Source organism: Microtus oregoni, unplaced genomic scaffold (genome assembly GCF_018167655.1).
Source record: "Microtus oregoni isolate MIOR12 unplaced genomic scaffold, Mior012 000035F_ref0000213, whole genome shotgun sequence".
Lineage (NCBI taxonomy): Eukaryota > Metazoa > Chordata > Mammalia > Rodentia > Cricetidae > Microtus > Microtus oregoni.
The window spans coordinates 20191311-20208635 of NW_024543094.1; the positions used below are offsets into that span (position 1 = coordinate 20191311).

At 46.4% G+C, this 17325-nt stretch overlaps 1 protein-coding gene across 4 annotated transcripts in view; it reads right to left on the bottom strand.

Annotated features, from left to right (window-relative positions):
- Frmd4a (FERM domain containing 4A) overlaps positions 1–17325 on the bottom strand; it is a 582923-nt gene that overhangs the window by 32235 nt on the left and 533363 nt on the right. For all 4 annotated transcript variants that reach the window (XM_041630653.1, XM_041630654.1, XM_041630652.1 and 1 more), the window contains 2 exons: positions 15239–15377; positions 8382–8523 (listed from right to left, as the gene is read on the bottom strand). In XM_041630653.1, the coding sequence (XP_041486587.1) occupies positions 8382–8523; positions 15239–15377 (281 nt within the window). The remainder of the gene's footprint in view (positions 1–8381; positions 8524–15238; positions 15378–17325) is intronic.

Consider the following 17325-nt stretch of genomic DNA (forward strand, 5'->3'; position numbering starts at 1 on the left):
TGCTCTTGTAGACTAGGCTGGCCTCGAACTCAGAGAGATCCACCTGCCGCCCTAGTGCTGGGAGGCACCCCTAATCACTACCAGATGATCACTTCTCTGAGGAGGTTCAGCCTCCGTCTGATTGACTGCTGAGGAAACCAACTGTCAGGTAAGTTCCCTAGCAATTCTTTCCTGAGTCAGAGCTTAGCAAGTCTCTACTTGGATGAGAGAAGAGTGAAATTTGGCACTTTAATTGTTTATGATCATATTTATGATCATGATCCCCTAACACAACAAATTTGACTGAGATAGGTCACTGGTGGGACAAAGAGCTGATCATCACCAAGAAGACAATTATTTATATGAATACATTTGAAGACCGGGTCTCTCGCTCAAGCTGGCCTTGAACTCTGCATTTACAACTATGACCTTGATCCTTCCGCCTCTGCCTCCTGAGTTCTGACGTGAAAGAGGCGAACATTAACACACTTGGTTTGTATGGTGCTGGACAGGATTGTGGGCTTTATGCCTGCTAGATAAGAGCTCTAGCCAGTGAGCTGCATTCCCCAGCCCCAGGAAGATCATTCTGGTACAGGCAGGGCTAGACAAAAACTGTTGTTCAAAAAAAGTCATTTTCAGTGGGCATTTGGGGATCTTCAGAGGAAGCCAGCTGACATCACAGACATTACTGCAGACTTGGGACTGATTTTCCACTTTCCAGCTGGGGAATCTAGACTTCAGAATGGTGGCATCTGTATATGGGAAGACCACAGGGGGAGGGGCAGCAGAACAAGCAGCGGCTCTTTCCTGGTGAACATATGGAAGGATCGCCCCACTAAACTGTGATGGAGACTTTGTGGCAGTCATTCCAAAGATCCCCAGCCAGTCGGCACCGGATATGAGTTCGCATCCTGCTGAGGAGACACAGGGACCTGTGCATCTGTTTTCACACACAAATGCTGATGACAGGCCTCCCTGAATCCAGAAGGCGGAAGGTGTGCTTTCCTCTTTGGAAGGAGGGGGAAATTTAACACAAATAGTACCTACCCCCTCCCAAGAAATCTGTTGTCGTAAAAGCAAGGGAAGGAAATGACTGCCTGTTTTGGACTTTTGGGAGAAAATGAAAAGTTTAAAAAAAAAAAAAGAATGAAGCCAGCCAAGTCCCAGCAGATCTGCAGAAGCTGTGAGGAAAAGTTTTGGCAGGTACCCAGGAATAAATATGGGGGAAGGGGTTAGGCTCCCCTTTATGATGAAGAGATATTTATTTCCCAGACAAATCCTCAAGGATGAATTCCTTGCATCAAAGATGTCCTAGGAGACCCTGTGATATAATGCCACACGGCAGATGGCAGGAATAACGTGTTTTCTCGACAGACCATCTCTGTGAACTCAGCGTCTTTCCCAACATGAAGAATGCATGCTGGGAGAACTTTTCATCAGCCTTGGATATTTTACAAATGGCATAGCTTAGTTCAGAGTTTACAGTTCAGTGGTGAGACCGAAGCTCTTTACAGAGCAAGCACCTTTTGACGGCGGCTAGGCTTTGGGATGATTTTTCTCTCTGTGCAGATTCAGAGGCACTTTTTGCCAAAAGGGAAGAATATAAATGCCATTTAAAAGGGGGATGTTTTCTGGGGTAGGAAGAGGGGAAGGAAGTAAACAGAGAGACAGTCAGTTTTTAAAAGTTAACGCAAACTGGGTGGTGGTAGTGCACGCCTTTAATCCCAGCACTCGGGGGGCAGAGGCAGGTAGATCTCTGAGAGTTCAAAGCCAGCCTGGTCTACAAGACAGGCTCCAAAGCTATAGAGAAACCTTGTCTTGAAAAACCAAAATAAATAATAAATGAATAGTTAATGTATCTGGTAAAATATCTAATTGAAACTATAACTTGGGAGTAATGTATATGACTTCCATTCCTCAGTTCAAGACCCCAGGGAACTGATCTTGCTGGCTCTAGGGCTGTTGTCTATTGTAACGTGGAGGTTTGGAGATTAACTGCAAATCTCAATGACCCTTATTCTGGGCTCTCACCAAAGATGGGGAAGTTGAGCACGGAGTTTGGCTAAGCAGAAACAGAGTTCTATGTCTGGGATGTTGCAGGGAGATCGCTCTTCCAAGGTTTAAAACCTTACCGCTTGAAAACCGTTCACTAAGACTGTGTCAACCTGAGTTCTCTCTATTGGGCAAGTATTCCATTATAGTAACACTCAAAGGCAGGAAACATGACCACAAAAGTGATTTTGTTACCCCCACCCTCCACCAAATAGAAGTGAAAGGGGCCAACACTCCATTTCCCTCTCGGGCCAGACCTGCTAGGATGAGCCCAGAAACATCCATTCTGCAGACAGTACCCTTGAAGCCTGCCCAGTTTCACAGTCCAGCATAAACAACTTCTTTGGCAGTGCCTGGGTTTTGTACCCAACAGCAGAGCCGAGGTTATGACCAAATTTAAGGCCTCTGGAATGCAGTTCATCTTGGACCTAAAAGGAGAGGCACCACGCAGCTAATAGAAAACTCTAAAAGGCCAGAGAAAGATCCAGGAAGGAGACGGACAAAAAAGAAAGGATGGAGACCAAAAGAAAAACACTCGACAAAACGCACTCCTTGATTTATACCGGCACAGAGTCACGCAGTATAAGCTGGATACAGCTACAAGCCGGCAGGCGCCTAGATCGCCTCTCTGTGGGGAGAGATGTCAAATAGCTGGCATTGTCATTTTATACTAGTTATTAATAAACCTTCTTACAATGGAAGGAAGTGGTTGCATTCAGAGAAAGAGAATGTGGGAATTGTTTAATTGTGAAGGTGGACCGGTTCCTGGCAAGGCCAGGGTCAGGATTGAACACAACATGTTTTTCCTAGAATAAAAACTGTCAGAGCTGAAGCATGATAGCAGAATGTGGGGTTGGGCGTGGCTTTAAAACCTCGGTTCCGTCATCATAGTTGTCATGTTCCTGTTTGATCAAACAGAAGATTCAGCTGCCACCGAATTAACCACACAGCCAAATTCTTACCCATTAACTCATTATACTATTTTGTTTGGTGGTGAAGGGATACTTCAGGCCTCTTTATTTTATTAAAAAAAAATCAGTGTCCTGTATTTCCATTTAAGAAGGAATGCTAAGTCTCTTTCTCTTCCTCTGTCCCCCCAACACACACACACACACACACACACACACACACACACACACACACACACTCACACACACACAGAGGAATACTGGTGGCTAATACAGCAAGTCACAGGCCCTGCACAACACTGGCTATTTCCTAAGTGGGTCTGTGTCATTCATTTTAAATAGCCTGAGAGCAAAATACTCTCCGACAGTCCCGACACTTCCACTGAAGACAGATCCCTAAAACAATGCTAACACAAACCTTAGACTCTCACTTCCACACAAGCTATGAAAAGGCCATGTGTCTTCAGTGACAAGGACACAAATACAGTTGTTTTGGTTTTGTTTGCCTCCTCCTCAGGCCCTTCCCACTAACATTTCAAGTAATAGGGGAAGGGAAGGGAGAAAAGATCCCTTCGAAGAGCCTGCAAAAGATTAGGGATGGGCCTTCTGTTTTTCTTTCTTGTTCAGGGCTGGGGATTAGAATGAGGGCGTTAGGCAAGGGTCCCACCCACTGAGCTATCCCCTAGTTCGTGTCTAAAGAGAGAAGGCGGGCTGGGGAGAGGGAAAGAACAAGCTCTAAAAACAGCTCAACTTAATAGATGGTTTGAATTTATAGTTGTTCCCTCAAACTGTATTTGAACATCTTAACAGTTTGTTACTTGAAGCCCCATGTGAACAAAATGCCATAGCCAGAGCCATCTCCAAATTTGGAGGAAAGAGCTAGGCTCTTACAGGTCACTGTGACTAAGGGCCCCTCATTCTCTCCCTGTCCGGTGATCATCAGCAGATTTCCTGAACACATGTAGAGTTTGTACAACACAGACCTGTAGCTCTGACCTGGATGAGGGACACCCCCTTGTGGGTCTCCACCAGGATATAAGCCTACGGTTTCCTCATGGCAGCTCCTATGTAAAATGTCTTGACCCCAAACTTAATCACTCACAGAACCACGTGTCCTCTTCATTTGGAAATGCCAGTCACCACCCCTCCTGCCCCACTCACGCTAATGACTCAGGGCACTGGTGGGCATGAATTTCTGACTTTTGTAATGGTTAACAATGGCATTCCTTTATTTATTTAGCATTAGAGGCCTCAGATACCAAGAGCTGGACTTCCTAGCCATTTCAAAGGCAGTTGCACATCCGTACGTAGGAAAACGGCCTTTAAGATTACTAAGGCTTGGAACTATTTTATTTTGTATCCACAGACAATACGCAAGCTCTTTTCAGAGACGCCCATGTGTCTTTAAATGTTGTGTATTTTACCTCCTTTCCTAGCTGTGACTCAGGCCAGCCCTGCACAATTGAGTTCAGAAACATCCATTCAGCAGAAGGCAGTCCTTGCAGCGCTCAAGGTTCTACAGTCCAGTACAAACAAACCCTGGCAGCACCAAGCGACTCCTTTGGCAATGCCTGAAGGGCTGTGTCCAAGAGCAGACCCAAAGCTATGATCAAAATCAAAGCATGACCTAGCATCTCTTAGGAGTTAAGATGAATGTTTCTACCAGGGAAATGTGACAGCATTGTTACATGGTTCGCTGATGCATGATGTTGAGGTACGGGGAGAAGGAAACGGATGGAAACAACTAGGGTTGGCCGCCATTGCCCCAGGGACAGTATTGGAAAGGGCTGAGGGACCCATACAGGTGACCTCAAAAGGTCTAACACCAGTATGATGAAGAATGTCAACCTGACAGCAGGATAGAGATGTTCTGTCTGGTTTGAAAGATACTTGGAGGGGCTGGAGAGATGGCTCAGAGGTTAAGAGCATTGCCTACTCTTCCAAAGGTCCTGAGTTTAATTCCCAGCAACCACATGGTGGCTCACAACCATCTGTAATGGGGTCTGTGTGGCCTGCAGGCATACACACAAACAGAATATTGTATACATAACAAATAAATAAATAAAAATGAAATCTTTAAAAAAAAAAGATACTTGGATGTCAGTCCTAATGATCAGTGTGGTATCACTTCTACCTTAGAGGTTTGGGGCTTCTGTGAGGAAGAACATTGGTGGGAATTCCCAGGAGAACTCTGTGTGAGGCCAGAAACACCACACATTCCAGAAACATGGAGGCTCTTAGCATGCACCACAGGTCTCACCGCTATTCTCTAACATTCCTTACCAACAACTTTACTGAGTAGCTACCGGGTGCTGGACAATGGACATGGGATTTTCTTGTGCTAACTAGGCTTTCTATATGCTTTTAAGAAACATCTATTAGATAGCACATGAAAAGGGAGGAGGGGGAGACAGTCTGTGCAATGGATGCTGCATTGTCTCGTTTGTGAGTGAACATTAGCTGGGAAGGTCTGGCAAGTGTTAACAAAAAGACAGAGCTGTCCTGTAACAGCAAGCATGCGAGAACATGTTACAAGCAAGAGGACAGAAAGCAAAAGGAAGGAGACTAGCTAGATGCCCCAATTTTTAGATTAGGGGCTAAATTTCTTTACAGTGGGATACTAGCCTGGTCTGTCATAGGTAGGGCTACCAATGGCTTTCCCCAAGTGAGGGCTGCCTCCTCCCACAGCAAGCACTCATGAGGGGCAGTAGGCAGTAGCCTCCATGGGAGGGAGGACCAGATTCATATATCCTAGAAATTCCCTTTGTGCGCTGATGGCATGCATCCTGTTCTGGTCCCTCCCTCCATTGTCCCAGCTGTTTTTCTTAGTCATGATGGTGGGTGTGGGGGATCCCCAAAGAGCTTCAACTGGCATTCACAAACATTTTTCAGGCTCAAACTTGCATGGCCTGAGAGAGGTTGACATCTCACCCTGTGCCACTATAACCTTTTAAAGTCGCTTCAACATCTTGAGAGGACAATGCTTGCACATTATATGTAGGCATGCATTCAGCAGGAAGATCGTCTTGTGATTTATCTTTTACCCACCAGATTGGTGGCTAACATCAATCTGATGGTAGTATAGAAATGCATTACAGTCTGGCTTTCAAGATGCTTAAATGCCATTCCTGATGGTTATGTGGGGTCAGTCTCCCCTTCGGAACATCATCTACACCTACTCTGTCTTGGTGCCCTTTAGAGGTTGCCCAGAATATGAGGGGCCCAGGAAGATGGACCAGGTCATAGGCTGAAAGTGCAGAAGCCTGGGTTTCAATATCTTGGGCAGGAAGAGGTGCCCTTCAAAGCATAATCCCTGGAACCAACAGCCACAGAGGGATGCGCGAACTTGGTAGAAATATAAACTCATTCCCAGGCTCACACAGACTTGCAGAATCTTGTGGGATGAGGGGAGAACCAATGGTCATATTGCACCCCTACAACCCTGAGCTGATAGTCCAGAGTGGAGCAAGACCGGATTCTCAGTAACTAGATAAGGAGGTGGGTTGGACAGATCCAGGCTCTTATCTGAAACTATTTAACAATCATTGCATGCTGTATCTAAAAGACAAACATTCAGTGAGAGGCTGGAGGGGGCTGTAACTCCACATAGACCCGCAGGTTTTGAATGGTCTTGCCTTGATACAAGAAGACAGCATTCTCACAGTCTTCCTCGCAAACTTCTAAGCCTCAGAAGTAGTGCCCATGTGGCACACCTTTTGTATGAAACAGCTTCGAAGAATTCCAGGCAGGGGCAGAGCTAGAGTTAGAGTCAGCCCCAGGGAGGTCTGGTAGAGACGGATCCAGTTTTTAGGAGTCCAAAATTTACATAATTTTGACAGTTCATTTAGGACAAACAATACACAACATATTGTATAGAGCTCACAAGCATGTGACGAACGTATTACTAGGTCTCTGAGAAGCAGCGTCATAGCCTTTCCAACATGGAGACCTGAGTTCACACTCCGTCAGCCCCACAGCAAACCCACTTCTCACTCCAGGCCCAGGGTACACGCTCCTATCCTCAGCTATTTCAGTGTAAACTCTGACTGTGCATGGACAATACCAGTCCAGAAGCTAGCATGTATCAGCTCATCTTCGTCCATCTTTCCCTTTTTGGTGGTTACTGTCATTTGCAGTCACTGTGCATAAGTTTAGAACTGGTCCTCAACTATGACAGGAGGTAGAGACTTCTTTTATTTTCCTATCTCAGGGGCCAGGTGACATGGCTCCTTTCCTAGTTAACTTTATCTATCAGCTTGACACAGCCCAAAGTCTTCTATCTGAGTCTCAAGTACAGGATCGCCCAGGTCCAACTGGCCAGTGGTCAGGTCTGTGCAGGACTGTCCTGACTGATGATGGGTGCAGGAGAGCTCAGTCCACTGTGGATGCTATCATCCCTAGCCTGGGCTGCAGAAGAAAGCTGGTTGAATAAGAGCCTGAGAGAGCAAACCAGGAAGCAGTATTTATCTGTGGTTTCTGTTTCAATTCTTGCCTTGAGTTCTTCTTCTGACTTCCCTCAGTAAGGGACTGTCAGCTGGAAGTGTAAGATGAAATAAACCCTGTCCCCCCTAGGTTGCTTTAGGTCATGGTGTTGATCACAGCGACAGAAAGCAAATGAACACAGTCGCCTAAATTAATCAGACTTTAAACAGGCAGCTTTGGGGGAGGCATTGACTCGTCACACTGAGCTCACATTTCCAAACAAATGCTGTCCTTTTCTCCCTCGGCCCTCTGACAACCCGTGCCTCTTCTTGTCTTCTAAGCAAACAACATTCTTCGTCTGTAATTAATTTAAGGGCCAAGGCTTGAACCCTGAGCCTTGGGATGAGCTAAGCAAGCACTCTGCCAATGAACCAATTCCTTCATCTCCACTCTCAAATACAAAATAATTTTGATCTTGTTCCCCTAATCTTTAATGGTAAAATGGCCTGCCTGATGCTCACATAAATAGACAGTAGAACCAGGTAGCGACTCAATATCATTCAGCCACCCTCTTGTGACAGCAAGGCTCCCTTTTCACACTGAATGTTTAAAGCCTCAGATGTATCATTGGAAGCAGAACATAGCAGTTTGATCCTGACCTCTGTCCTTCCCCAGTATAGGCCCCACCACTTAAGAGCACACAATTAAACCCCACTCTCTGCCTTTGGAGTTGATACTCCTGATGACAGTTACCCATTATGCCAGTTAGCGTTCTACAGAGCCCCGTGACGTACCTGAAGAGACGCCTACAGTTTGCCCCACACTGTGAAGTTACCCTAATCTCCCTCTGCCCCTTTGGATACCTGGGGAAACTTCTTAGACCCACATGTGACTCCAGAGTTTAGTCTGGGAACTAAGGCCCGCGTCTGGCCGGCCTGCCCATGGTCTGCTATGCATGGTGTCCCCTACCTCCCTGGGGAGAAGCCATTGGGTGGAAGGTGTCGCGGGCGCAGGCTCTACCTGAGGACAGCAGGCTCCCACTGCTGCCGCTGATGATCTTCCCTTTGCTGCCCATGTTGGCCAGCTTCGAGGTCTTCAGCGTCCCTGTTTCTGTTAGGTCAATGGCGATCTCGCTCAGACTCCGTGCTGCATGGATCTTGGACTGGAAAGGAAAGGTGAAATGGTTATGAAAGGGGCAGAGAACACTCACTCACTTGTAGTCCTGAAGACAGGTGGCTCATAAGCTACAAACCGGAATTCACAGCGCAGGATTCCCCAGGCGTCACAGCAGAGTGTGAAGAGTGTGGTCTTTGCAGTGTATATTCTGGGGAAAGTATTTAATCTCCTTGAGTTTTATTATTCCCAAATATAAATCAGGGGAGTTACCACTGACCACAGAGGGGTGAACTGGAGTCAAAGGAGACAAGCCGTGTGTGGGACATTCCCTTCTCTCCCTCTAGTCCTCACCGCTTCTCCTTTCTCCTTGACAGAGAAACAAATAGAAAATTGTACCAGGTCAGTAATCTTAGCTACTGGGGTTGGGGGTGGAGGGCTGAGGCGGGGGGATTATAAATTCATGGACTGCCTGGGCCAAAGAGCAAGTTTAAAGTCTGATTGGACAATTTATTGGGGGACCCATTCTTAAGATAAAAAGTAAAATAAGTAGGCATAGCTCAATTGTGCGGGAGAATTGTCTGTATTCTATCAATCATGTATTTTACTAAAACGCTGATTGGCCAGGCAGGAAATATAGGCGGGTCAGCCAGACAGGAAGTAGAGGCGGGGCGATGAGAACAGGAGACTGCTACGAAGGAGGAAGCCCATTCCTCCAATTCCAGCCCAGACCACCAAGAAGCAAGATGTAACCTGCCCTGCTAAAAGGTACCAAGAGCCATGTGGCTAACATAGATAAGAATAATGGGTTAATATAAGCTACAAGAGCTAATAAGAAGACTGAGCTAATGGGCCAATCAGTTTATAATCTTAGGGAGATCTCTGTGTGATTTTTTTGGGGGCTTGCCAGTTGTGGGTACTGGGCGGGACAGAAACCCCAACAAGCAGGTCCTCGTGTTACAGCTCAATGGTAGAGAACTTCTCTAATATGTACAAGATCCTAGGTTCAAGCCCTAACACCACACACATGCACGCACGCACTCACACATGTACATATATGCACAGGTACACACATAGTTGTGACTATACTTATTTTATGCTTAAATGAGGAGAAAATAACTTTTTAGCTTTATGAATGACAGATGAGATTTGGAAAGCAAAGTCATGAAATATCAATAAATTTAGAAGCTATTAAATATCTTCAGTTATTACCCATGTGACCAGGGAAAGTTTAGGTGCTAGATTACTGGTATCTGTAAAGACTATACACAGACAGAAACCTCTGGAATACTCAGGTCCCTCCAACAGTATCTATGTCGAGATTCACTTCAATTCTCACTGATTAAATCTGTGAAGGCTCCAAAGTCTTCATATTGGGGTTCAAACCTCACTCCGCTTTGTATGCAGATCAGCTGACCCCATTGGACAGACAGCCACAGAGGCGAGGAGAATCTCAGACCGGTTTTGTTCTGTGATTACATCCCTAAAAGTGATCGTTTCTTCAGTAAGGCTATCTGCTTTACTTTGCCACACCGTTGGTAAAGTGGAAATGTGCTAGATTTTCTGCCTATTGACATGATTTGGCTTTTTGCAATATGTTGCTATTATTTTATAAATCAATTTTTTAATGATACCATCAGCATCATGCAAACCACTACAGCTGACAGTCAAAGCACACATTGGCTCTGTGGTGGAGCTGGATGAGCCAATGGTGTTGCTGCTGCAGGACAGCAAGGCTTTCCGCACCCACCAGGCTCCAGACAGAGCCGACAGCTTTGGCAAGGCCTGCACACCACAGTCCCCTCTTCCTGATTTACAGGCTTCCTCCTTTGCCCAGGGGCTGTTATTTGTCCCACAAAGGCTGTGTGGGCCCTTAAGGCCTTGCCCTTCCTCTGGCCTCAGACTTTGTTGCCTCTGCTGATGAATGACAGTGATTTCCGGCCCCTGTATGCTTTCTTCCTCTTAACAAATGAGCGTCTTTGGCCAGAAGAAACACCGAGAGACTTTTTTTTGTTTTTGTTTTGTTCACCTGATGTGAACCATCCTCCTTCTCTCCTCCTTCTCCACCACTGCTACTGTGACTTGGATCCCCTTCCCAACCTCCACTTTCTTCCTTACAGAACCAGGCCGACTTCCTCAGGTTAGGGCCCTCTGGTACATAAACAAGCCCAGCTGCCAGGCCTGGCAGCCTTTGGCTGCAGAAGGAAGCAGGATGGGCTTTCTATTTCATAGGGACTCCGCATATCTCCAGCACCCATCTGGCTGTGTTTTATCACAGGCAAGCGGAGTGCACACACAATCCATGACTTCCCCTCTTTCTGCAAGACTGCTGTGTTCATAGAAGAATCACACACTTAAACGACTTCAGAACAGCAACTCATATAGCACAGTGGCGAGGGCGCAGAGCTTCTCCTGCTCGGTCACTGTCAGACTTTGATCCTTGACCTCTCTGATCCTCAGATGCCTGTTTATAACATTGGGATCTTAAAGCCCACATTACAGAGTTGGGATAAGGACCCACAGTGGATACTGTATGTCAAGGTCACGGCCATAGGAGTGGGATATAAATTAGGACCTGGATGTAATTTGTGAATAAGGTTAGATTGATGGCTCTACTTGACATTTTAAAGATACCATTAATCACATGGAAAACCTGTTTTCAAATAAGCCCTCTCCTCTCCTGCTTAGACATTAACCCCAGAGGCAAAAAAAAAAAAAAAAAAAAAAAAAAAAAAAAAAAAAAAAAACACAAATACAAGAGCAGGAGTAGCAGCTAGCCTTTTTCTAATGTGGTCTAGATTCTGGTGACTTTAAGACTTTTCTGGAATGAGCCTATCACAATGGCCCAAAAGATTGCTTGTAGGATGAGAACTAAGAAAAAATATAACAAACAGTTCCAGGAGATTGATTCCCTTCTTGCTATGTTGGGTCTCTGGGCCAGCCCCAGAGTCCCTACACACCCTCAGTGACCGCTCAGATGTTCTGTGAGCAAGCAAGCCTTAATTTGCTCTATCAGGCTGTTGATTTTAGGAGGAATAAATAGATTGAATGAGGAAGGGAAAAAAAAGGAAGATGTCTGCACTGGAGCCTAAGTCCAGCAAGCACCACTCTAAGGTCAGAGGAAAAGCAGCCATTAGTTCCTCTAGACAATGTGAGCTTTGCCCTGAAGTCTCAAAGTCAGTCTTTGGCTCCAGGATGCAGCGGCCACTGGATACTTTTGACAGCACTTCTGAACTTTAGTAACAGCAGATATATATTACCAGTTATAATAGATGTCCGCAGAACTTCACATGTTTAATAAACTGCAGGGAATCAACTTCCCTCCACTCTGTTTTTTATGGTGGAGGGTTTTCTTCATGTACATGTTTGAGGAGCTGATGGAGGAAGAGGAAGTGGGAAGAAGGGAGACGGGCAAATGGGGAGAGAGGGAACAGGGGATGCTTGCTCTTTCCTTCCTTCCTTAGTTCTTTCTTTCTTTCTTTCTTTCTTTCTATCTCTCTCTTTCCTTCTTTCTCCCTTCCTTCCTTCCTTCCTTCCATTCCTTCCTTACTTCTTCCCTCCCTACCTCTCCTCCTTCCTTCCTTTCTTTCTTCCTCACATGGTTTCTCTGTGTAGCCCTAGCTATCCCAGAACTCACTCAAAAATCAGGTTGGCCTTGAACTCAGAGATCCACCTGTCCCTGCCTCCCAAGTGCTGGTACTAAAAGTGTGTACCAACACTGGGAGGCTTTCTTAAATGGTTTGCACAATGACCGGGAGGTACTCTGGGTGTCAGAGAGGAGGTATGCGATCTGTTTTGGCTAGTGCTCTCACTGACTCAAACCACTAGACTGTACTTGTTTCTATAGCTTGATAAACATCACTTGGGAGGCCTGAACTGTGCTGGGAGCCCTTCAGAGAAAGGAATGGTTGGCATGGCCCCATACAGTAGAATGTGAAGCACTGCCAGGATGCCAGCCCACACTGGCTGTCCAGAAATATGTGAAGCTTTCTATCCCAGGCCTGTTGACAATCACTCACAGAATCCCTGCTGCCCACCAAAGATGGGTCACATGACATCCCAGAAGCGAACTGTGTTGTAATGTAACTTCTCCTGAGTGTTTCACCATCTCGGACTTAAAGTGGGGTCTTCTCAGATAGTTTAAACTTGATGCAGCACTGGACAAGGGAATGTGCCAGCTTAGCTATGACGTTAGTAAAACACAAATTCCCTAAAATAAAACACGTATTTCCTAAAGCAGTTTCACAAATACCATGTCATCTCACCAACTACAAATCTGGGTCAGGAAGTTCCTTTTCTGTTCTCTAACTGGGGAAAGCAAAAGGCATGTGATAAGAGGTCTTCCCAAGGTCACAGAGCTGGGAAATAGTCCTCTAACAGCCAGACAGACAAACTTGGTCTTCACCTGCCTGTTAGGTTCACGAACTGACTCTTAGGATACATGTGGGTCTGAGGACAAGTTCAGTGGTAGAACACCTGCTTAGGAGTAAGGTCCTAAATTCAATTCCTACTACAGCAAGAAAGCAAACCTTTTTTTTTCTTTTAAATTTTCGTTCAATACATGTCTAGGCCTCTGGGACATTTGCAGTCATGTAAAGACCCCTGGGTAAAATTCTATTCCCCCTGGGAATTTGGTTATTTTCTTCTGTCCTTCAAAGTGACTAAGAAGGACAGTTAAGAACTTCCTCATACTTATGGCCCTTTGGATTTGTCTCTTTCTTTCTTTCTTTCTTTCCTTCCTTCCTTCCTTTTTTTGAGGCAGAGTCTCACTACGTAAGCTGCCTTGGCTAGCCTAGAACACTCTATAGATTACAGGTGTGAGCCACCTATAGCTGGGTTTGTCTCTTTTTTAAAAAAATTATTTATTTTTATGTGCATTGGTGTGTTGCCTGCATGTATGTCTGTGTGAGGGTATCAGATGCCCCTGGAAGTGGAATTAGAGACAGTTATGAGCATGTGGTAGCTGGGAACTAAACCTGGGTCTTCTGGGGAGCAGCCAGTGCTCTTAACCACTAAGCCATCTTTCTAGCCCTGAGTTTGTTTCTTAAACAGTGCTAAAAAGTGATTGGTGATCATTTTTTTCCCTAAGCGTCACTTAATGTATCCTTGACCCATTGGAAATCTGTTGAAAAAGGCTTCTCACAGGCAATGTGGGCATTTTTTTCCCCCAAAGAACCCCAAGAATAGGCTACTTGACATACCAGAAAACTGCAAAAAAGAAAAAGAAAAAAAACCAGCATGGGGAGGAGGGCCTCAAGCTGCTGACACTGCACAGTCCTGGGGTGCAAAGGCTACTTCCTCTCCCCACTGCAGACTATGGTATTAGAGTATGGGGGAGGGGAGGGTTCTGCACTCTCCAGCCTTTCGACCATTACTACCCACCAGCTAGCAACACAGGATGGAGTTAATGTCTGTGGGTGTTGACCTCCAGCTCCTCCACTGGAGAGCAGGGCACTAGCCCCCACCCACGGTCTCAGCATCTAATGTGAGTCACACCCCTGTGGCCCTGCTTCTTTTGATCTAATCAAGCTTCAAAGGCCTGTGCCAAGACCCATCATCACTAAAGGAGTGTGGAACACTCTCATGATTTCCAGCCGCAAGAGCACCGCCCTGCCCCCAGACACTGTCACCCCAAAAGTGACTAAATAAAGAGGCCAGGAAGACTCAGAAAAAGAATCAGTGCTTTCCAAGCTGGCAGTGGCTGTGACGTGGGGCAGGCCCTGATTTGGGACTGAACTGGGGCAGGGGAGTGGCTTCACCCCTGACAGTATCCTTTCGCCATCTCACTTCCAGCTCCCACTTTCTCCTCCAGAGGTGAGGAAAAACCCACAGTAAAGGGAAAAAGAACCAAGAGGGTACCAATCCAATGATCTCCATTCTTTTAAATGCCACTAGCTCCTAAGAATACCTATACAAGGGGAGACAACTTCCTGTGGATGGGGGAACCCACTAGAAGGACCAGGGAGGGCATCACCTGAGAGTCCTAACACAAACTTAGAGCCATCTCCCCCGGCAGGGGCCCTTCTGTGCTTCACTGAATGGGAGTGGCCTGTGCGGTCCCTGGAAGAGGAGGAAGGAAGACAGGTGGAGGGAGGAGAGGCCAGAGTGTTGCTCTAAGCTGTGTGTGAACCAAGAGCGCGTCATTCTCCCACCCACCAGAAGGCCCAGCTGGCTGTCTGGGCTGGGGGTGGATGCACCTCTTAGGCCCGGACGTGGCAATTTCCCAACGCCCCAGGCTCCAGGTCTACCTGAGGGAACCGGGTCTGCTGCCGCCTTTGTGCCTTTGTTTTGTTTTCCTTTTCACTTTTCCAGTTTTACATTTTAAAAACAGAGTTGGCAGTTGGAAAAGCCTGAAGGGCTTTTCACAGCAGTCTCCCTAGATGGTTGGGTTAGTCTTGTGTATTGGCTGAGGACGGTTATCTCTGTGGTCGTTCCCCCCACCTCCCCAAGAAAACACTATACCACTGTTTAAACATCAGCAAGAGTTTGAGAGAGAACTCACTCCTAAGAGAGCCTGAGAGCCTCAAAAAGTATGTTCAGAATTCCTAAGGACCCTACATGGCTGTACCTGAGGCTTGAGCACCTCTGCTGGTGGCTGGGCCAGAGCCCCTGACAAGTAACACCCAGTATGGCCTCTTAATGATTTGATGGCCTTCCTTCTACCTGCAGCCCTCAGAGGCAACTCCTTACCTAGGTAGGTCTCAGGCCAAGGACACCCATCTAATTTCCATCCCTAAACTGCTGCCTGGTGGAAGGTCACCTACCTTACTTTGCTTTCTGTCCAGGTAGAACTGATGTTGGCTAATCGCCATCGCCCAAATGGACTTGATCAATGCTGGACATGCATACCACGTGTGCACAGCAATGCCACTGTGCCCAAAAGTCCTCCTGGTCACCGAAGCCCTGGAAGAAGAAGAATCACAAGCTTCATTCAGTCTCTGCGACGGGGAGAGGCCATTCATCAAACAGCTATAAGCGAGAGTCCAGTGGCATGAAGGGGACAGAGGAGCTTACAGAGAAACAAGCATACAGGTCCGCATACACTGACGGAGTCACATGGCCATGCCCTGCATAGAAACTGACTCCTCAAGCTCACGCTCCAGGACAAGCTGGGTCACTCTAGGTCACTTGATGGTCCTTTCTGATCTTCAGCTCCTTGCACGGAGTCAGGACAAATCTCAGAGCCAGGAAAAGCCTTTGACAATGCTCTCCGTTAACCAGGCAATGCTGCCTATGGCGAAGATGGGCGAATTCTTTCCTCCTCTTCACAGGCCTGAATATGTCCTACATCATAGAACTTTCCGCATTGCGCTGACTAGAAAGATGTTCCCCGAAAGGTCTGATTAGTCAGTACAGATGCATTCCCAAAGTGCAAAGGCACTTAAGAATCAAGAGAGGGAAGGCAGAGAAAGCGGAGCCAGGCACTTCCCTAAACTTGGTGTGTACAATTCTAATTAGAATATACATGGAGTAGAGAGAGGCAAGTGGAGATTAAAAATAAAAACGGGAAGCATCAGTCTCAACATGTTCATGGTGTCTGGGTTGGGAATAAAAGATTTATAGGGCCACAGTCTCAGTGAAGTATATTCTACAGGATACATCGATTAAATCTGAGAACAGGCCAGAGAGCTGACTGGTTGCCGAACCTGACAACCTGAGTTTGATCCTTTGAAACCACGTGATATTAGGAGAGAAATGACTCCTACATGTTGTCCTCTGACTTTTGCCACACATACACACACGCACATGTATATATACACATGTGCACAAAGGCAACACATGTGCACATATACACAAATAAATGGAATTAGACATTATAAAATAGTTTAGAATCTGAGAGTAAATGGAAGTATTTGTGTGGGAGCAGGGAGAGAGGGATGGAAGAAGGGATGGAGAGAGGGAGGAGAGAGTGGAGTGGGGCTGGGAAGATGACTCAGTGGACAAAGCACTGAACCTACAAAATCTAGGGACTTGAGTGTGGCTCCCCAAAAGCCCCACTGAGTTGGATACATGGCATGTATATCTGCACCCCAGTGCTCTTGGGGTGAGGTGGGAAGCAGAGACAGCACAATGACCCCTGAAAGCTTCCGTGCAGCTAGCCTTGCATGAGAAGCAAAGAACACAAGACCTGTCTCAAGCAAGGGGGAAAATAGGGGCCTCCGACCTCCACATGTGTGCTGTGGCCCCCACGCACAAACACATCAGACATGCCAAAGAAGAATTTTTGGTAAGGGGGGGGGATGATGGCAGGTTGGGGTGTAACTAGGGCACTTGATCTGAGTGTCAGAAGAAATATCAGTAATTTTAAAAAGAAAATATCTAATTTCAAAGAACTATAGACTCATCTGGACTTATGAATAATAGCATTTTTTCCAAACCCCGTTTTCCTTTACAATTTAAAGCTGGTTTTTATGTCTTACTCTTTAAGCTAAAGATTTAACAGGAGGCTTCTTCATGCCCACATTTAAGAGGAAATTCAAATCTGGTGGCTAGAAACCTGATGCTAGGCAGGTTGGGTGCCCCCCCACTGCCCCCGCCCCGATTTGGTTCAAACAAAAGTTAAGGGATAAAAAAGAAAACCAGTGTGTAAAACATCTCTGTGGGGAGAAACTGAAAAGGGGTCAGTAAGAGAGTGAGGAGACCGCCCAGGGGGGCAGCAAGAGGGTGAGGAGACACCCCCCCTCAAGGTCTCTGGGGAGCCAGGGGCAGCAAGAGAGTGAGGAGACCTCTGGGGAGATACAGTAGCTGTTGTCTGAGCTCCTAGTTTGGCTTGGAGTAATTTTTTTGCCCCAGAAAAGATAAAGTAGGTAGAAAAACAACTTGAAATGTACGTTTGTAAAGGTAGGGAGAG